The 22,511-nt window shown below is 44.4% G+C and overlaps 1 protein-coding gene across 2 annotated transcripts in view; it reads right to left on the reverse strand.

Moving 5' to 3' along the window:
• Positions 1-202: 202 nt before the first annotated feature.
• Positions 203-22,511, reverse strand: part of LOC144101729 (cytochrome P450 3A4-like) — a 41,931-nt gene continuing 19,622 nt past the window's right edge. Inside the window, exons 6-15 of one of the 2 annotated variants that reach the window (XR_013308052.1) lie at positions 18,384-18,621; positions 16,589-16,719; positions 15,221-15,317; positions 13,229-13,292; positions 10,495-10,603; positions 8,915-9,006; positions 6,814-6,954; positions 2,583-2,745; positions 348-796; positions 203-309 (exon numbers count right to left, since the gene is read on the reverse strand). Coding sequence is in view for 1 of the 2 variants with exons in the window: in XM_077634862.1 (XP_077490988.1) it covers positions 707-796; positions 2,583-2,745; positions 6,814-6,954; positions 8,915-9,006; positions 10,495-10,603; positions 13,229-13,292; positions 15,221-15,317; positions 16,589-16,719; positions 18,384-18,621 (1,125 nt within the window). In the remaining variant the exon portion in view is untranslated. Of the gene's footprint in view, positions 310-347; positions 797-2,582; positions 2,746-6,813; positions 6,955-8,914; positions 9,007-10,494; positions 10,604-13,228; positions 13,293-15,220; positions 15,318-16,588; positions 16,720-18,383; positions 18,622-22,511 lie in introns of those variants that run through there. The other variant, XM_077634862.1, reaches the window with a different exon arrangement.

A 22,511-nucleotide genomic window follows, 5' to 3' on the forward strand; every position in this document is an offset into this window, starting at 1 on the left:
CTGTTCCTTTAGTGTGTTGTTTTTGCGTGGCTGAGCAGTGTACTGTGTGAAATGTTTTGTTTCTTATCCATGACCAGATTTTGATTGCTTACAATTCGTTTTAATTAGTTAATTATTTGTGAATGACCCTCGAGTGCGTGCATTGTAAGGAGCCGGGAGTGCAGACCTTTGTATTGTTGCGCAATGTCTGCTTTTTTTTCTTTTACACTCAACAGCTGTCGAAGCAACTTAGGGGTTGGGAGCTTCGTCAAGGCGCAATTACGACCTTTTTTCTTTCTGCTCAGCCGTGTATTTGACTTAAAAATAAACCTTGAACCTTGAATTCCTCATCGGACTTAAAAATAAACCTTGAACCTTGAATTCCTCATCGTTTGGGTTGGTAGGTAACCTTGATCACTATTCTTTGGCGACAAAGCGAATGAACTCCGTAATATGCTTACCGATCCATGTGAGCTAACACAACCAGAAAAATGCCTCTGAGCCTCAGGACGCGAAGCTGCCACTATTGAGGCATTAGTGTCTTAAGGTCACAATGTTAAATATGCGTTGCGGTATCGTATATTTACGTCCACGTTTGCTGCAGTCGAAATGCAATAGCAGTTTCTTTACGTCTATTTTAAAGCGCTGTTCTAAGGATCTCTTCCAAGAGTGTTCTTTCTTCCGCCTGTTGCGCACTTTCATCATTTCTCAACAATGAATTAATAATTTACACGTCGCTCTTCAGCCGGTGGAGTTTTATCCGCACTTCCTCTTTCGGCACGGCCAGGAATGAGCATGTGTCCAGCTCAAGATCAAGCTGTAAAAGAAGAAAATTAGGGATTGACTCCCGTCGTTAGGAAAAAAACTCACACAAAACAATGCAGTCATCCACTGCTCTTAAGTTTTTGTTTATTTTAGGCATTAAGTACATGGGTCGGCTTGAGGTTTAATAGACTTCAAACATAATTTTGGACCCCATCCCCCCTCCCCTAGATATTTAAGAACGACAAAATTTCCTTCGTGTGTTTTTCCTTTTAACACGTAAACTTTGCAGATGGGCCAATATTGGTCCCGGCATGTTCCTGCTGGCTGAAAAAAAATAGCTAATAAAAATTGAGGCGGCACTTAACCTTCGACTTCGGGTACGACGCGATAGCGTTAATGGGATAATGCCCATACTAGCGAAATTCTTCACCCTCGGCATTACATTCATAGACCCCTGCGAGTATTTATACCACTTCGGGTGCAGTGGTTAAGCAATGCGCCACTGCCCTGCAATGGCAGGTGCTGCCCCCGGTGCGCCTTCTGAGACCCAGGTTGTCTTGCTGAGTAACCCCCGCGGACAATGATTAATTTAACCCCCACCTGCCATGCTAGGTTGCTTCTCTGTGATTTTTTGGATTTTTCGCTCACGCCTGCGCTTACTCCGGCTGTAATATTGCCGCGAGCCTTTGTAGTGTTCATTTGTTGATTCTTCAAATCTGCCGCCACGCGGCTTTGTCACTTTATTTGTGGATGCAAGACGCGACCAGATTTATTTCGATTTTTGGCACCCTGGCAGAGCCGATTCTGCTTAGTCTCTGAATGTTTTGGTAACTTTGCACGCCATGTCTCGAAAGTTCGCTAACAGCTTTAAATCGAGCACGGCGGACAGCGGCGGGCATTCTGTTCGACGACCGCCGAGCACGCACGTTTCAACGCCGCCGCCGAGTGATTCAGTCCATTATGGGCGCAAGTCAGCCCAAATAAAGAAAATTTGTTTAGACACCATTTTCACGGCCTTTCTGCTCTCCGGACTGCAGTCACCCCGGCGTGACAAAATAATCGCTAATACGTCGTCTTCGGTAGTTTCAGCTCTTGCAGCAATAGGGTGTAAGCTTTGTAGTTAATTAAAACTACGTATCAGCTATTATATTGAATTTTTTTAATCCCCACATGACCTAAACAACCTACGACTTCACCGCCATTGCTTATTTGTTGAAAGTGAAAATTCACCTAGAAGAAATTAAATCGTAAGTTATTTAGCAGTCACAGGGTTATTTAGCAGTCACCTTGCGGAACAAATAAAATAATCATTTGCATTATTATGAAGTGTAAAACACGGGCCGGAAAAGTTGGTGCCTTAGCCTCTTCAACAAAGTAAAAGGAGCGTTCCCCGCACGCAGAAAAAAAGTTACGCTTCTTTAAGCCTGAAAGGTAAGAGTAAGTAGCTGCGGCTCATTACCATGTTCCCATACCCAAATATTGCCGAACAGGTTAGTTTTTGAAAACCACGCATTTTACCTGCATGATCATCGTCGAAGCCAAGTGCACGTTAAAGAACCCCAGGTGGTCGAAATTTCTGAAGCCCTTCACTGCGGCGTCCATCATAGCCTGAATCACTTTGGGATGTTAAACTGCAATGAACCATAAAGGAAACTATTTCCTGAAATTACTCATGCTATTCTACCTGCGTCTGTTCTCTCCTTTTACGCATGTCGTAAGAAGCTTTTCATATCCTCTTTGCTTGATTGGTCAAATTTATTAGTATAATTTTTGAAATAAGAATTTACGACGTTCTGCGTACAATTTCCAGTGTCCAAAAAATGCATGGCAAGCTTTACCTTCTGACTAGGCGCCAGTGTTATCCGGAAGTGATGCAGCACTTGCGATGTGACTGATGCGATTTCGATGAGCGCCAGACGCTGGCCAATGCACATGCGGGGCCCAAGGCCAAAAGGCTGGTAGACTACCGGATCAATCAGAGTCTTGTTTTCAGGGCTGAACCTGCGATCAGAACCCATTGCAGTACGAAGGTTTGAAAAAGTCTTGTACAGCACTTCAAGATGGGAAGAGGTTTACTATTTACAGGTCTTTTTTTTTTGGGGGGGGGGGGGGGGTGGAACGAGCAGACAAGAGAGGGGAAAGAGGGGCTGGTTATGCCATGCATGGCGGAAATCAACAGTAACCGAAACCAAGGAGCATTGCGGATGGTTTTTCTTTAATTTGTGCTGTTTATCAATGGAAGATTAATGGGGTAATTATTTTAAGGATAACTGACCACAAAGCAGAAGAAAGACAGCCAGATGCCTCTGGCGGGATCTTAACTCTTGACGTCTTAGTTTGCATCCGGTGTTCTACCAACTGGTCAACGTTGATTGCTGCCCAGTCTTTTTCGTGAGGCCAGAGGTCGTGGGTTCGGTTACGGGGTCTAGAATCTGACATGACGAGAGCATGTATCTCGGTTGTCATAATTTATGACTGCGTCATGCGTTGTTGTAGTAAGCATTTTTTTCTGGTCCCTTATTGTGCAAAAAAGGCCGTTTCGATTTAGCCACAGATATCAAGTAAGAAGACCAGCATTCAGTGTCCGAAGTATCGCACTGCTCTTCGTTTCTACATCACAGTTTTCTTCCCATAAAGCGCTCATGAATTCATGTCTTTAGGCATGCAGTTTCCTTAACATCTTTCCCACGCACTCAAATTAGAAATTCTGAAAGCTTTAAAAACCTCTCTTCAAATCTTTTACCAACTGTCTGACCCTCTTGTGAGTCAGGCAATAGCCCGCAAAATATCTGGAATTATACTAAGGGTATACAGCTGGGCCAGTTGGTTTGCATTATTATAGAACATGGCACCAGCGCAAGGGACAAGGACGAAGGGAGAAGACAACACGAACTCTGGACTTCAACTGAACTTTATTGCACACTTGCGGGACTATTATATGCAGAGAAGCGCCGCTATCGCCACCAACCGTTCACAGCTATCAACACACGCCGATTCACAAATGACGAATGCATCTAAACTAAACAAAGGCAAATCAACCAACTGCGTAGAAGAGCACATCGCAGAATTTCTGTTTTAGTTTTTTATATTTTGCGTGCCTGAACCTACAATCACAATTGGCTGCAAATAATCAATTTCCTTTTTTCCGAGCGCGACAGATGGGGCACTGACACACATATATATTCATTCAAAGAAAAGGGCTTCGAAAGTTTCCCAGCTTCGCTGTGTGCCGAACCTGCGCAGAAGACATGTATCCGTCAGAAACGCTTTGCGTGCCGGCTTGTGCAAGCAACGACGAATGTGAGCAGCTAAATGGCCCCCGCCACTGACCGAATCGATATTCCGGCAATGCTCTAGCAAGCGCTCTATAAGACAGCGCCCAGTTTGGCCGATGCAACTTTTCCCGCAGGCGAGGAAAATTCTGCATACCACGCCAACCTCACATTTAACAAGTGCTTTGGTGTGCTTTATTCTGCAGGCTGGCCTCCTCTTGTCGTCACTTACACGGCGCCTAACTTTCTGATAAATGCTTTGCATGTTCATTAAGGCAGCTTGTTTGGAAGCACGTATGTGTTTGTTTCGAAGCAAAGCCCTTGTGTGTTCAGTGTCTTCCCGTGTTTAAGTTGAAGTTTGTGATATTCTACGAGGCCCTAGCTTCTAAACTAACTGAGCAACTACGGAGTGATCTCGGCCGACGTCTTGAAATAGTAATCACTGCAGCTTTCAATCCTGAAACGAACGCAGTTAGGCAGCACGCGTAAATCTTATACAACAGCTAGGCTGAAGTAGAATGGTGTCTTTCAAACCCATTGTGTGCACCGAATCACGCGTGCGGCTATCCTTCCATGCTGCCTGTTACTCATAACACGCGAAGAAGTTCGTTAAAAGCTTCGGACGAAACGACCAATGGAGGCGGCAAGGGCCGCTAATGCCTTAGCTCTATATATAGAAAGCTGGCTCTGCAATCAGGACTAGAATTGTGAACTTCAGTTAAGAGCGCTTTTACGAAACGCTACACCACGTACATTTCTTTACTATGTACACAAATGATGGACAATATAACTTTTAGGGTACATATATTCCCTACTTTTCTACCTCATCTCGTCGCACCCTTCCGGTCACTGGACCTTATTAGTTTACTCTTGGTATTCTCAAAATTTAATCTAACGCATTCGTAATTCATACCTGTCTCAACCCATCATGGCAGTATTTACCTCACTTCCATCGCTGCGGCTAGCTGGAAAATTACATGTCTCCGGGGTTTTTCATCCCTTCGCTCTCGTTTCTCTTTAAGCTCCGAACCAAAACAATGAAAATAGAAGAAAAATAGAGAGAAACAGGTTAAAAGGATGAAACTCTTGCTATGCTTTCGCCCGTCTTCTTCTGTACAAAAAAGTATTGTTTGTTCTAAATTTGTTACTAATTTCGTTTCATGTCGAGAGCGCTAACATAACTACCAGTTAGGGCCCTGCTGTCTAATAGTTGCAGAGTTTCTATAAGAAGTCTTCTTCACAAAACTTGTATTTACACAGCCAAGCGCGCATGGCAAGGGTGCACTGAATTTTAAGCTTTACGTTTGTTTTGCTTGCCTTAACATTTCTATTTGTAGCACCGCTTTATATATCTTATTCTACAATTTATGTACCATTAGCATTAACATTCCCCATTTTATGTAATCATTTTCTGCTACGCTTTTCAACTGTCTATGAATGCTTTGGTGCCCCGGACTTGTAGTGACGCGGTAGCAAAGTAACACTATCATATAGTGCATAATAAAGTTGAGATGAACATATGCAGGGTGTACTGGGTCTCTGCTCCAGGCCTTGAAACCATACGCCTCGACCTATAGGCTATGGTGTAATTCGTATGCAATCTAGCGAATGAGACGCATGTTTGAGGCAAAGACAAAGGAATCTGTTGCTTTTGGCTGCAGGGCGCGCGGACATGCATTAGCAATACGTCTCTTTCCGTTGCTTCGTAATTCCGAGTTTTTCTGTACGTTTCGTAAATAATGCGCCTCATTTTTTGCGGCCGGGACATGTCTTCAGATCCTACGCAGAGGGCGACATTTTATTTTACGTGCAACATTGTTACGTAGAACGTCCAGACCGATGTGAGGAATTCAGAGTGGGTGTGACCACTGTAGTCATTTTAACTGCAATGGCCACCCTTTACTCACGACAATATCTCCAGTGCCATGCTTCCTTCTTTCATGGGCACAACTTGTCTAAATACAAAGCTTATTCCATGCGCATTTAGCCTGCTTTTATGACTAGCCGCCTCTAATGTTAATTTATTATGTAATATTATACTTTGTCGCGTTGTCATTAAACCCTAACACTAACACGAACCTGTAAGCTGTGACCACCTTAGGGCAAGCGCCTTCTTCGACATGCTGCCTTTTTCTGGTTACAGAAGCCCGAGAGGGGCGCCGCTAACAGCGGGTGTTCAGACTACGGTAGGATATTCTTAAGACCTGAGGCCGCCACGGTGGCTGAGTGGTTACGGCGCTCGGCTTCTGGCCCAAAAGACGCGGGTTCGATCCCGGCCGAAGCGGTCGAATTTTGATGGAGGCGAAATTCTAGAGGCCCATGTACTGTGCGATGTCAGTGCACGTTAAAGAACCCCAGGTGGACAAATTTCCGAAGCCCTTTACTACGGCGGCTCTCATAGCCTGAGTCGCTTTCGGGCGTTAAACCACCATAAACATAAACAAAAATTCTTAAGACCTGAGGAATTTGAAGACGCCTAGCTCAAAGAAACAGATACACGTGTCTATGGTAATGTGCGTATGCTCCTGTTGGTTCTTCTCGTCTTCGGTTTACTCAGATCTGAAGAACGCCAACTCCACAATCAGCTAGGTCTACTTTTCATCCTTTTTTCACTTTAGGGCACATGACTGTAACAACGTAAATCATATTGCGCGTATTGTTTCATTTGCCTCCGGCTCATGGCGGTTCCTTGCTGTCGCTGTAGCTGCGAGGGTAAATCATCACCGGAATATACAACTCGCCTACGGTTGCCCGGTGCTCAAGCAAAATATTGAATAATGAAAGAATTGATGCTCACCTATCGGGGTCAAATTTTTCCGGTTCGTTCCAGTACTGCGGGTCATGGTGCAGCTGGTAGACAGGCACCATTACCGAAGTTCCTTTCTTAATCAGGTAGGCGCCGTGGCGATAATCCTCGTCCACACATCGGGACGTGAATCTGTGCACAAGCCGTTATTTGAAAGCACTAATGGAACCTCGCGTTATAGAATGATTATTTTAAAATTTTTTGGCGATATTTAAACTCCACACTAAGGGTATCACGCGGCAGGATTAATGGCTCCCTTCAGAGGCCTAGGGCTCTATCCTGTGGTCTGTTGATTTTAAAATGGTCATTTCGCGTCCGTCTGGTCCTCTGTTATTGTTCACTGAGATATACCCGGGACTCTCAAGCGTCTGTGGGAAGCGACCCGGCCTTTGGGTGGTTGGTGACCGGCCCTGACCCATTAGGTCGCATCGGCTGCCATATGCAGCCACTGGTGAGGTCCATCTCTCTGTCAGCAGCAGGCGACCAGGCCTGCCCACTAGCTGCATATGGCTGTGATATGCAGCCAATGGTTAGGTCCGGTAACCTTTAACCCAATGGGCGGGTCGCTTTCCACAGACGCTTGAAATCCGTTTCTCTATATGAGTGACCAATGACAGCGAACCAGACGGACGCGAAATAGCGATTTTAAAATGAATAGCATATGGAATATGACCCCTGGAGTCCTGTTCGCTTTTCACATCGTTAAAACGAACACTTCTCTTGCTATCAACGTTTTTTTTTAAATTTAGCTTTTTTATTATCTGCTTTGCACCAGACACAAAAGGCCACCCTTTAAGCAAGTCGAACGATGGTTCTTCCGTTCACGACCAAGGAGCCAGAGACTCGAGTCTCGGCTCGACTATTTTTCCTTTCGATGCATTTCCTTTGCCATCTTCAGAGGCACTACGCAATGCTGCAAGAATGATGCCATGACCCTGTGCACCAGTGAGGAATTGTGTAGTGACGTCATCCCTGTTGTACTTTGTGATCGTTGCGGAGTGTTTGAATCACCCGCGAGAGGTCATGTGGGTTTTACGTCAAGACCTTCTCGGCCATTCAGGATTTCTTCGACTCAGTGCCAACAACTACAAGCCTGGCTTTTCCGCTGAACGGAACACTTAACGTTATCGCAATAAAAATGTTTATAATATGCCTCATATGTGCACGGTCCTCATTAACGAGAAACATTGCCTTCTTCGTCAGCCATCTAGCACAAGCTGGTGCATGGTTACACTCGTGGCGCATTATCTAGACATTTATGACTCCAGCTCTGTAGTGCTTTTCTCCTTAATTATTATGAGACTGAGCTGAACGTTAGCAAATAACTTGAGCTATTCTGTACATCCCGATAAGGAAGAGAACGGTAGCTACAGCATAGTCTTTGGAGAAGGCTATGTTGAACGAGAACGTGGATCCAATGCATAAAATATAAGGAGACGACAGAAGTGATAATGGCACTCTAATCATTCGTTGTGCATGTTTGAAAGACAAATTCTCTGCAGGTTGACTAATGTTTTATTGCTCTTCTGCCCGTTATAGCTAAGCTTTTTTTATTAAACAAGTAGCATGCCCAATGTTCAGACGTGCACTTAATGCAAACATGCAGGCATCAATAATAGAAGTATATGTACGGCCACTGTCAAGCTTACAACCCTGCTAAAAGTATTCCAAAAACTTAATTTATAGCAGAATACAGTCAAACCTCAGATATATAAAGTTTAACGAGGCAGAAAACTTGTTATATGAATGCAGAATTTGAATTATCGGTAGCCCGTTATATGCACGTCACGTTGACTAGAGTCCAGTTGATTTAGATTTCCTCTGCCGTGTCAAAGTGCACTGTAGTGCTTTAAATAGTCGTCAGTATGAAAAACCTTATAGCCGTTGATACAGCTGAGTAATTAGCACTGACAATACTGGTGCCAAAAAAAAATCGCCTTCGTTGCGTCAGACCTCATCACCATCTAATATGCACTTACTGTTACTTTTGCGTAGTCATTAGTAGGTCTGTGCCCGCTTAGACAAGAAAACTGTAAAGCTATGAAGAAAAAAGTAACATGGAACAGACCTAATACATGAGTGATATACTCACGTTATAATTGGCGGGTACATCCGAAGGGTCTCCGAAATCACTTGGTTTGTGTAAGAAAGCCTAGCGAGCGTTCGATAAGATAGATTGTCCCCCTGGAATAAAATTGTAAGTGTTTAAATGTGTCAAGAGGCCTACTTCTCAACCTCAATCATCTGTTCACATGATGGCTCTGAAAGCGTATAAACCAAAAACAAATTTCTGTACGCTTCATTAACGTAGGAATTCATTACTGGACTGGATCTGTAGGTCCCATTATAAAATTAGTACAAACCTCGAATTCATATTGCGCAAAACTCAATCCAGAGACGATAAATCTGAAATATGAATCTAAAATACTGATAACGTAAGTAGTGAATAACATCTGTTACAGAAAGGCGCCCATGATGTATATGCTGTATGGTTTGAAAGGCGGAGTGCCACAGATATTGCTGCCACCCTGTGCCATCTAGTGTAGTTTTCAGTTCGCCAATAGGAAAGTGCGAGAGGGTGTATCTTCTGCATTGCCTTTCATGCGATTACTGAGCGCCACAAGGACCGTCATCTTGAAATGTGAGGTCTCCATCATGACTGAGATGAGTTCTGAAAACCAGGCACCGTGCTAATTCGTTAGTAACAGAATAACACTGCGTTCCTTACCTGTACAGGTAAATCCCAAGTACACGAGCATAATGTTATATATTCAAGCCTTTTAAAACCCCTTATGTCTACGCTAAAAAAATATGAGAAAAAATTCAAGAAATTCCACTATTTCATGGCTAACGGCCCGCACATTTCGGGAAAGCAGAAAAATTGTAGATTTACTAGCAAAAACATTTTACTACATAAGTCAAATGTGAGAGATCAGGTAATCTCTTAGCGTCTCAAAAGGATGAAACTGGGCTTAAATACACAGGAACACAAACTAAGGGCTCGTCAAGTTCCATATTTCCTACTTTCGTCCGAAGCAGCAGTATCAGCATAGAAATTTATGCTGTTCCTGCGAAACGGTTAGCATTGGCTGCTCCTCCAGCAAATCTGCTGCATCTCTGGCTGGTGCCACTTTGAGCTAAAGTTTATAAATACTGCGCGAGGACGGTCTTTGCACAGTGACCCCCGAGACTTATGCAATTTTGAAACATAAGTCATAACTACTCGTATTTTAGAGGCCGTATATCGTGTAATATGGCAAGCATTACTGGGATAAACAAAACTGATGCAAATACAACTGGCTGCGTTTTTCAGTCATTTTGGGTTATCGCACCGTGGTGAAATACAGTGAGGTTTTTCTTCATCCACATGCAAAAATGACCTCATCAACAGTTTCAATGTTATTTGTCTAGCGCTTACAAATTTTTACACTTGAGATGTCTTGAAATAAAGTATATACAGTATGTTAACGCCTGCTTTGATTTATTCGGCCGATCGGTCCCTGACGCTATGGGAAGTACTGCTCACTCTATTATAGCGTGCAGGAACGGATATTTCGACGATTTATTGCTTGAAAAATGTAGTTTCTACATGAGTATATTTATCACCGGTTGTTTTTCTTTCAATTTCTACGCATATATTTTCTACGCTCACACGAAAATCCACTGACTCACCTCTTCCTTGAAAGCTTTCATTACTTCGTGCCTCATTTTCTCCTGAATCTCTGGATGCCTTCCCATGAGGTAAAACCAGGATGTCAAGGCTAATCTTGTTGTGTCGTATCTGTGCTCGAAAAAAATGTGTTTCAGATTTACTTCAAATATAAACGAAATGCTACCATCCCCCTTTGCCTTTAAGACAGTCAATCCGATAACAGTTTCAAAGTGATAAATTACGTAAATAGCATAGTATTGCTCAGTGCCAACCAGAATGAAGTGAAACAGCTGGATTTACAGACGATTACGGAGTACACGAGAGCACATACCAATCATTTACTAACTTAAAGCGAGACATGTAGGTGCATGTGGCCGGAAATTTTGCGCGCAAAAAAAGACAACCAGATGCCTAGGAATTGTAAAATGTTACCAGAGGCGGTAGAATCGTCAAAACCGACTGCATACAAAAGTCGCTATGCGGCCTATTTTTTTGCATGGTTTTTTGTCCAGGACTCCAGTGCCTCCTGCTCATTACCACATACCAGCCTCGAAATCTGAGACGACTTTTTTGATGTCGTCAACAATCGCACCTCATACCAACGAAGTTGAGAGTGCCCTCACCAACAGCTAAGAAAGAGTTGTGTGAGGCGTACGCCGGTCCACAGCTACTCAATGTTGGCCACCCAGCTTACCCACAGTTTCGACCTTTACTGCCCACACGACCGGGTACAGACAGTGGGCCTTCCTCCTAGCATTTGGTTGAACGACTTCAACATAACCCACACTTGGTTCAAGGCTATTTGGAGAACGGTGTGTAATAGCCATTTCTCCTAGACTTGCTGCAACCTGTTCATAGAAGACGATGATTACGCCTCTAGCTGCGTGAGAATTTCGGCAGTAGGCTACTATGCCTACGCTGCGCATGGGAAGTGCTTGGTATTTCAATGCATACAAGATGCAGCATCCACGGGCTTTGCAGAAGGCGTTTGAGCTAAACAGTTTACCTGTGCAGTAGAACACCACTGTGCGCAAATGCTTCTCCCATCAGTCCGCCTCGCCAGAAGGGGCGCAATTTTTTTTCGGCCGTTAAGCCTTTAGACCTGTCGATGACAAACAACCTCAAATAAAGCACGCCTCTTCCTTGCCCGAAAATTAGAAGGCTCAACTTCAAGCGCTAAGCTTGAAGTGTGTGGCAATCAAGTTCAACCGGTCCTCGTGCACGCTTCAACAGTGTGGGACTCATATTATGCCATGAATGTCGCTAAAGTGTAGTGCAGCCGGCACCTTACTTGCAGATTTATTCTATGAGATCATCGCTTCACTTCAGCACTCACTAATATGTTGTGACCGCTCAACTTGTAACCCATAAGGTACGCTGTCAAGTTTCGGGGCTAAAGTTCTTCTACTTGCTCTATCCGGACAAATTTGGTTTGTCATAGTGTATACAATTTATCCAGCAGTACGCTGTTCCAGTATCTAAATAACGATAAACTATTCTATCTCGTATTTTCACGGGACGAAAGTTAAACTAAATATCTTATTTCCCCTGCATATACACAACAGGAACTGTTCTGCTGAATCAAATGCAAGAACTTTAGGTGAAAAAAAAATGCTTTTATTGCAGATCTGTTGAAACCATTTCCTGCTTGCGCAGAGCTGCTATCTCCATATTTTTGTAAATAAATACAAATAAATACCCATGTACTTCGCAGTCTTTCAACTCTTTTATTCGGCACCCGAACGGCGGACTAAACTGCACAACCTTCCAGCTTAGTTTCGAAGTCCTACACCTGCGACAGGTGACAACAAAAGAAAGGTCAATTTGCGACGCCACTGATTTTAAAATAGAGAATCCATTTGGAAAACCGGTAATCATGCTCATTGTACATCAACGTAACTTTAAATCGCTTTGAAAAATCGCTCGTTCAACATTTCCTTGAGTGCTGAGACAGGACGCACTGTGCTCTGAACGGGAACTTTCTGGACTCGTCTGGACGTGTTAAATGAACTGATAGATGAAATATTGCAGCTGCCACGTGGTAATCCTGTAGTCGCGCCGACTAAGATACTGGGTTTTTTTTTTTTCATCCCCGTGCCTAGAACCGACGTTTCCGAAAATTTGTTTCTTATAACTCACCATAGCCTTGACCTTAGGATGTAACCTAACCTCGATTGCTTGTTTTCCTCACTCTGGCGTGAAGAGATTAATATCTTGTTAGAAGGTCTTGCCTTAGTTAGGTTGATGATTCTTGTCACTCCAAAATTTCAGACTGCGGGCTACAAAATATTTGTCGCTGACTGTCACGTTGTAGAAGTGTGCGAGAGCCTACCAAAAATTATTGAACAATATGACGTCAGTTTTTAGCGGTACGCGCAATCTACTTTAAGAAATTTCTTCATCATACTCTACATTATAACAGCCTTTTATTTCTTAATTAGTCTGTATCTAGTCCTGTCAGCGCTCTTTCACTGCTATTTTCTCCATCATAAATGCATACTTATCAACCTCGCTCCTAATTATACTGATCTCTTGAATGTCAGACTAACATTTTTTTCGCCTGAATAAAATGAGATAAACATAACCCGATTCATAAGTTTGGTTTCACTCGGTCAAATCTCCTCAACGAAACCCCCAACAATAAACTCTATCTTTTGAACGGTGCGCTCTATGCATAGAGCCCACCTTCTCCTTAAGGTAATATACGTTTCCTATCTTGCGCATTATTCTCCTGATCGTCGAGGAAGCCCTTACCCTCCAATGAAAACGGCCATGCAGTTTGACGCCAGTTGATTGACCGTCTCTTCTGGCAGTTCCACTGCGTGGAAAAAAATAAGGAATAGAAACAAAACTGACAATTTTATTTACACTCAAAAGCGTATCTGTATCCGTGGACATATCAGCATGCACGCCACTGCAGCCCATTCTAATTTCATTATTACTAAGACGGATCGCATTTCCAATAAAATTTGCGGCTTTCTCAACAACAAAGCCACCATTGCGCATTGAAAAAATATTTGTTTGACTGATACAAAATGTATCCGTCTTGCCTAATTTCGATATTTTCTTTTATTGCCGCTTTAAAGCAGTATATAATAGCCTAGCCCTGCCAAAGTAAATGCACGTGGACATCGGACATCTTGGCAAGCTCTATTTTCAACATGCATGCTGCCCTCATGCATTCTCGCAGTGAACTTAGCCCAATTTGATCAGGCCATACACTTCATTTCATATGTTACACCATTTCTCGCCAATGCACCTTAGTAGGCATTTAATGGCCTCATTTTATGCTCTCCCCTCTTTTTTTCTTTCATTTCACCTTTCCCGTCCGGCTCTCTTTCAGTCTTTATCCTTACAAAAATGGTCTATAGACAGTCTATAGACTTCTTGTAGACTGTATGGCTTTCCAAAAGGTATTTATTTTTGTCTATTTGTAGTCTATAGGCTATCTATAAACAAGTCTACTAAAAATGTATGGCCACAAAATTGTAGATTGTCTTTGACTCTCTATAGGATTTGTATTGCCTATAACTGTTCACTAGGGTTTGTCTATAGATATCGAATAAAATTTAGAGACAGACGTCTATGAACCGTCTATACACTGCGTAAAGAAATTTTTAAGGGTTTCTCCCAAGTTCCCTTCCCCAAGCAGAGTAACATGCCAGCGGTTTTTTAAACGCCGGTTAAATTATCTGCTTTTTTATTCATGGGTATCTGTCTCTCTACGAAAGCTAAACTATGAACCGCCTTATGAACCGCGAAATTTTCAAAGGTATTCAAAGCTGTTTCATTGTTATAAGCACACATACTCTCAATGCACTTGTACACTTCCCCACGCGCAATTACCATTAATGAACGAAGTTACGCGAGCCAGTCTCCAACCTAACTACGCACAAGATCCCGAATGCCGGAACTAGGATTCGCAGTTTCTGCTGCAGCCTTCTCTTCAGTGACAAGATTTACTGAGTCAAAAGACCTGTCTTTTTCCCTGCAAGGTAGAAGGGCAAACAGAAGAGGGAATCAAGGTGGCCGAAATTAAAGAAAACGTTTTACGTTTGTAAACCAGCCCTTACTGAGTATTTTTCGAAGCACCTGCGCTAGAAGCTCCATCTAGTGGAGGTGTGTACCAATAAAGATGCAAAAGGGGTGGTACATGGGCCAATAAATTAACCACGTCATGCAAACACAAGCAATATAACTGCACAGGTGTAGACACATAGCAAGCCATAAGCTTTGCATAAAAAGGGCAAACAATAAACGTGTACGCATAGTGTACCTCTTTCATAAAACGAATATTTTCTTTTTGAGTGCGTTAAGGAAGGCAGATTTCGGTCTAGCCAGCTTCACATAATACTGCAGGTTGCCATGTCTCCGCCCCTAGCTACACAAATGGCTCTTCTTTCTGTTTGTCATTGGATCTATTGCGTTCCCTTGCAAGACATGAACGCTAACTATGGGCATTTCACCTCACCTTGAGTAGTCGAAAATACGTTGTGCCATGCCGCTCTTTTGCCATAGATGCCCTTGCGCCATAAAAATCCACCATCATCATCATAATCATCACGAATGCCAGCTTAGCTGCTCCCGTAATAAGCACTGACCTCTGAATATCCCGTATTTTTACAGCGGTCGCGCCTACAACTTTCTAAGATATCCTGGCATATCTGCCTAGTACTTTTTTCCTTCACGCTAGAGACCACACGTGGACCAAAAATACTGGCATGCAATGCACGAAATGCTCCATACCTAAGTTTTCCTCCTTCTTTCCTTGCATATTTCCGTCGGACTCATTCTTGCAAGCCAAGCCATCCAGAAGGATTTGTGCCATATCAGGTAAATTTACCTGAAAAAAAAAATAAAAAAAACTGAGCCAGTACAAGTTTACATGCTTCAAGCATGCTTTAAAAATTATCTAGCGTGGTCAGCTAGGTCAACCTCCTGGCTTGTCAATGGTATTTCAGTGGGCGCAGTTTCAATAAGAAGGACAGGGAACGGGACACTATGTCGGTGTGAGTTCTTCAGCATGAAGGTTTTGTTTTTTTATTATTGTTTTATGAGGTTTAAAGTCCCAAAGCGACTCAGGCTATATCAGGCCACGAGGGACGCCGTAATGAAGGCTGCGGAAATTTCGACCACCAGGGGTACACGGGCCTCCAGAATTTCGTTTCATAGAAATTCGACCGCTACGGCCGGGATCGGACCTGCGTATTTCCGGTCAGCAGCCGAGCACCTTATAACCACTAAGCCACCGCGGCAGCCCTACGGCTTGAAGAAGAATGAATGAAATCTTTTTATCCTAGATAACAATTATTACTGTGAAACTTGATGCATACATGACCACTAGCTATCGAGTATGTAGGAACAGCTAAAAGAGACACTGGGGTAATTAAGCTTTGCTCCCACGTAAACATATGTGTAAAAGGTTTGCTGTTTGGAAGCCAGAGAAAACGTCTCGTCAGTTGAAGAGTTTTTTTCTTAAGCTCTTTCATTTCCACGAAAAAGTTCTAGTAACATTTGGTGATGTATCGCAGGACGGCATTTCAAGCAGCACAGGAAAGGAATATCAGAAGCCCTTTTTGAGGAATGTCAAACATTGCGAATGGTCTTCAATCGCGCTCGGAGGCTAGGTCCCTTGAAGGAGCAGTTTATTATGCCTTGCTCAGCAGAGTTCGGGGAGACGTTGTGTGCGCAGTAGGGAACGCGGTAAGAACCACGTGGATATTAGGACCTTCGAGACCACGACCATATTCTCATGGGCTAAAACTCCATTCCATGCACTCGGAACCTTTTGTTTTCACACTTTTGTCTTAATTGGCAAATGTTCTTTTTCTTCGGTTTTTACAAGCATAATATTTCCTTCGAGGTAAGATAGAAACCTCGTTATCCTGATGTTCACTTCCAATCGCGAGGTACTGGATTAACTATCCAATCTATTAAATTCATATTTCATCTGAATGCGCGCTCAAATGCCCAATACTCACTGTGATGTTTTCGTTTGCGTACACCTGATAAACAACAGGAGAGGCAATTCATCATTCTGCTCGCAAAAATAAAAGCCTGTAAGCAGCAGTTTTGGGCACTTTAAGTTCAAGCACAACATGTGGTGTTCCAAACCTGCGGATTCTTTTGTCTGTAATGAATCACGTCCTTTGCTTTCTGGGTGAGGTCGCTCACGGGGTTGTTATACACGCACTTCATGAGATTCACTGGCACCTTGAGCAGCCACGAGCAATGGTAAAGGCTTTCTGAAAATGCAAAAGATTCGTTTGGTTCGTTGGCCTCAACACTGTGAGGTCATATTACGAACCGACACGTGCACTGAATAAGCACATAGGTCACCTTCACCAGGCTATGGCAACTATAAAACAAATGCCTCCCCGACTGACATTAGCTCGCATTTGTTAGCTAACCCATACCGCTTATTGACATTGAACATAACCGGGCTCGGGAATGGAGCTTATGGTCCTTACCCAGCTACCCACACTGTAAAGTCGAGCACCAGGCCGAGGGACGGCTTGCACGAATTGCGGGAAGGCGGCTATGGCATTCGAACCCGCCACCTCTGAAACCGAGACTCCGCTCTACTTCGAGGCCGTGGCTACCTGTGCTACACGCGGCTGCCTTTAACCCTACGAGTTTTCGGCGTTATTCAAGAGCCCTGAAAGCTCAAACACAGCGCTTGAGCTCGCGGCGCACAGAGGCCCTTAGCGAACGCCGAACTCGACTTAATTCGGACGGAGAATATCTGAATGTCCGGCCTCCTGTTCCCTTTTGTGTTCAAAGGCCTCCTGTTCCCCTTGAGTTCAAAGGTGACGGGAGCTAAAAACAAGACGTGTTCAAAACATACTGCTCATCACAAGACGTCAGGGATGCGAAGACAGGGTGGCACAACCTCGCTTGTCAACACCGCATACGAGCGCGATATTCTGAACGTTCCTGCAGCGGTCAAAGACCCGTTTTTAAGAGTGTTAGCTCTTATTACCCGCATGCGAACGTTTCTTGTCCGTCCGAGATTTCAAGATGGCGGGCGAAAATCTCGGGTCAGCAAGATGTAAGCCCCATCACGTAACCGCGCCCGCGGTCGTCTGGCTGGCACGGTGGCCGCTTCACTCCCTATGCTGGCGTTCTGCAGTATAGTATGTACCATTTGAGCGGGTGCCGAGACTGGTGCCACCGGGGGTCGCCATTGGCGACAAACTGTGGCCCACCCATTTGGCGTAATGGGTTTGGAGTGATGGCAAAAGAATAGGCATGATTTGGCGCACGAAGTTGTTAGTCGAGTTGAAGCCTGGTGTGTGAGAGGGATTCGTGCCGACGACCTTTGGTCCTCGAAACCTTTAATAGGGGCGACATTCGCAAGGCCGTGCGGGCGGGCGAAGCAGTGGTCGCAGAGGGATGCGGGTGCTACCAAACGAATCGTTTTTTCGTGATGTACACGTTGGTATCCGAATGTGTCGAAATCATCTGTGAAAACAAATTAAAAAAACGCTCGTCATTTGATTTCGCATTGGCGAATCATTCGATTAATTTTTATACGGCCGCACGTCGCATGCGCTCCGCTCCTCGTCTGCCCTTCCGCGAGTTCCACTGATCGAAAACAAACCGCCAGCTAACCCCTCACGTGCATACGTTGTGCTTCCAGCAGTTTCAGATGCAAGCGACAGCTGTCGGCACACGCCGTACACATCACAAGGGCAACTGGCGCCTTGCAAACCTGAAGCCCACCTGTTGTGTTCAAAGTGCCGTCCATGTGCAAAACCTTTTGCACAGCTACATTTTTTTTTTTTGTAGCCGTCGGTCTGTCTCGTGTTCTCTAAAAGATGCCGCATCTAGCGATAAAGGACTCCGCTACCTGTTTAAGCCAGCGTTCAAATGTAAACATGCTAACAGCTAAAAAAACTTTGCTCACGACCAAGCTCGTAGAAAAATCCGCTATGGAGGCTTGGCATGACGGCAAGGGCATTCTTGAACAGAGGGTTCTCCGGGTTCCGCTGGACGTCCGTGTCGATGCCGTACGCAGCCTTGCCAATGGCGTCGAAGGTGAACCGCTCGCACAAGCTGTTGATTTCCGTCTCGGCATCAAGGTCAGCATGTTCGCCTAAGATCTGGATGAACTCTTGCTCGGCGTTCAACAAAGAGGGCAGCACCTGTCGCATGACGCGCAGGTGAACAAAAAAGGCAAGCGGCAGTTCCTTTTACGCTCCGAGACCTGCCAATGGGGCAGGTTGTCTGTATATTTCCACCACTCCAAAATGCAATGCTCTGTAGTTTTATTGTAACCCCATTTGAAAAATTCTCCTGCCTCAATCAGAGGCTCGTTTCCGGTCAGACCGCGCCCAAAGCTTGCGTATTTAGGTGTCTTTTGTGTAATATTTAGTTGAGAACTAAACTTACCTGGTTTAGCCACACATGATGCCAATTTATAATCGTGTTAGCCGTGATTGAGTAACCGAAGGTCGCCAAATTAGGGTGCCTCGATGCCCGCTCGCTTCGCCTCCGCTTTCAGGGTGAGGAAACCCTTTGTAGCACCCCGCGCCGCCGTTTCCCCCTCGCAGCGGCATGTTAGGTCACACGCGCCGGTCGCGTATACTGCGCGCTATGCATGTGGCGTCGTTTTTGTGCGGTTGCGTGGCGACTGCAATGATACGAATAAACTGGAAATTGACGCTACATGGTTGTTTCGCTCGTGGCAGCAATTTACTGCCAGTTTTTAATGTTTGTTTACATGATGCAGACGCTGCGAATGCACGCCGATCGAAAAGTTATGACTGGCCGCTGCGTTCCCCAATCACTGGCTACACTGAAAAAGAGCCCGCGGTTATTGGCGCCTCCTGAGTAGTCATAATGTACAGTATCCGGGTCGCCGAATGCTGTTGGATTATGCTACATTTGCTTTTCTAACGTAAAAACTGTTTGCTAGATCCCAAGTTTCTCAGGTATGCCAGCAGCGCGGAGGATGATGTGCCGAACATAACTATTTTTTGCGTGGTAAACACCCGCTTGTCCAACATTAACTGGGATGACTTTGTCTTACTACTCCGCCATATGTAAAGGATCCCAAGCAGTAATAGGAAATTTCTTTTCCAAATGATCCGTCGCCACACTCTTCTGGAGCGGACAACTGAGGACATGTCTGAAACAATACGTTCATATTTTCTAGTTTGCTAAAGGCTTGTTACGAAAAAAAATTATGCACATGGTCAGAATCTCCATCTAAATAGTGTTGAATAGACGTTGATTGATAGTACGATGCGACATCTTGCTGATTATTGCACAAGACATCTGTCGTTTTATTGGTTTTTCTTGGAAAGCATTAAAAATAAACGGTTCAGTGAAATTTGTAATTGAATAAGGCAACATAGCAACAACAAATTTCAGTTGCAAAGTATACAAAAAAATGTTAGTTTTTCCTTCTGGTCAAAGCATGGAGGAAAAACAAAAAAGCGACCGATTCACAAAGAATCCTGAAAAATTCAACTCTAGATTACGGCTTCATTTAAATGCCACTATTCACACCAAACTCAAATAAGGGGGAGTCGGATCAACACAGGCCGCCTTTCTCGCTTCAGCGGTATTGTCTGCTCCAGTTGCCAAAAGACGCTGGCTTGCCGCCTTACTCCATAGTCGCTGGCCAAGGCAGTAGACCTCTCATTAGGTACGGGTCCCGGCTAGTTGTAGTAAGTGGTTTTATTAAAATAATAAAAAGGCAGGAAAACGTTTCCGCTAGCCCCGGCATCTGCCATCGATACGGAAGCACCTGAGCTGGGGCAGCGGAAATAAAAGATAGCAGACAGAATGGAGAAATGAAATGAAAGAGGTGAAGGGACAGGAGGAGAGGATTTCACTCATGTTAAGCGGAAAGACGCGTGGCAGGCAAGCTCTCATCACCGCTGCTGTCATCAAGAAAGAGAAAACAAAGTAAGCTTTATTGCATGCCTGCCCAGAAGCACGTGCGACGAATTTTACTTATCTTGTGGCTATACGTGACGGCAACTAAAGTAGTATATATTCCTCAGTAGGAGACTCCTATGGTCAGTGCATTTGATGTCCGCCGTATTCCGATGACGAAAGTGCGGAGGCTTGGAGTAGCGACACACAAAATATATCTTTTAATTTGGTTTTGTTGAAGTGAACGGGCTGGTCATTACGAGCTGGCATTGCCTTGAACCTTCCCAAAAGTGAAGTCAAATTTTCACGGCGAATAAGCAGCGGTTATGGCTATCACGCTCTTACGCAAAGTGAATCATACACACTCACAAGTTAATTGTAGACTACGAAAGAAAACCACGCAGCAGCAGATTCAACAATGCTGACCGTTTCACACATTTCTTGAAAGCAAGACAAATTATAAAATAGTGTGAGTCAATTTTGTGCTACCATTAAACAGTGAGACTCCTACACAGTTCACTGCTCTGTTTCAACAACACCCCCAACACGAGGTGAGCAGTGTATGTCAAAATCTTCTTACAGTTGTTATGTTTCATATATTTATCTCATATATACTGCCACTGCTTTGTCGCAGTAGCAACAGAGGAGCAAGTTAATGTCCAAACATCCTCGAAACTGTCGTTGAAAGAAAGCTTGATATTTTCATTAGAACTGTCCGAGTGGCGTTGTTTGGCGATTATGAAACTCCAGCTCTAAATAAGCAATTCTGACTGTTGGAAAAGCAATCGAGATGTAGAGTATCCGGGTGTATAGATAGCGCTGGAAATGTTACAACCGCTGTGAGAATGTAACAAATGTTCGCAAGGCGCCGAATTTCTCAGCAGATAAGCTGCTAAACATGACATATTTTAGCTTCACTAACTCCGATTCACTGTTTGAAACATCTCTGGTACCACACTTTGTTGTTAGAACACCAGGTTTGCGGATTTTCACGCGATAGTGGCAGTTTTGTCTTCCTAACGGCCCGCCGCCGCATTGCGCTCAATGCAGTCGAACGGGAGAATGTGACCCAACATGTTGCCCTCGCGGGCAGTGTCCTCACCCTGAAAGAGGAGGCGAGCGAGTATCGAGACACCCTACGCCAAATGGTGGTGGTTCGCCATCTGTCGTCTGCAGAGCAAAGCGCCATGACGCGGTTGTGGGCAACAAACCTGGGAGGTTTTCAACTAGATGAAGGCCTTTATGAAGGGTACCCTTCGGTGAGGGCTTGAAGGTAAAGGCCTCACACAGGTGGCCCCTTAAGCAGCACAGGTAATCGACCTATTACTGCAAATAATGGTTTCACTTGGGTCCCTTATAGGGTCAATATTCGACAACACATTTCCAATAATGGGCCGATTAGCTGTGCTGCTGGGGCATTTGACCTAAAGGCATTCAGGGTAAAGTCCTTTAGGTCAAGGGCCTTTATTGTAAAAGCCATATAGTAAAAGCATTTAGGGTAAAGACCTTTACGGTAAATACATTCTTGGTAAAAGCTTTTAGGTAAAATGCCTTTAGGCGAACAGCATTTAGGCAAGGGAATTCGGAGTGCAGCTCTTCTCGCTGCACATTTAGCAGCTGCGTCTACCCCCTTCATCGCGATAGAAGAACTGGCCGAGTGTACTGTGCCTCGCTTTTGCGTTGCGCTTCAGCACCCATGGGATTCCCCCTTCCTTGCTGTTCCCGTGGCAACCACCCTGCACTTAAAAAATCACTCTGACACCTCCGCGAAAGCTGTGGCGATCCTTTAAGAGCTGAGCTCTAAAACCCGTTCGGACAGTGCAATGTATGTGCTTGTACAATAGAATGGCGATCAGTAAGAGGTCCTGCTACTTTCAGCTCAGCAAACCAACGCCGTAGCGTTCGGCTACTGACCCAAACTGAGTATTTGTATCGGGAAGGGTCGACGATGAAAGTTAGCGGAGATTACCTTATTAATCTCTGATTTTTTGTTGGTATAAGCCTTGCTCTGTACCTCAGGGGACGAATTGCACTGGCGCATGAATGAGGACCTTGGCACCAAAGAATAAAAATGGGTAGAATTACAATTAGCACGAAGGCGAGGAATTAGTATTCACCAGCGAAGTTTTGGAAGTAGTACTTGATTATA

The sequence above is a fragment of the Amblyomma americanum genome, chromosome 8 (assembly GCF_052857255.1).
Source record: "Amblyomma americanum isolate KBUSLIRL-KWMA chromosome 8, ASM5285725v1, whole genome shotgun sequence".
Lineage (NCBI taxonomy): Eukaryota > Metazoa > Arthropoda > Arachnida > Ixodida > Ixodidae > Amblyomma > Amblyomma americanum.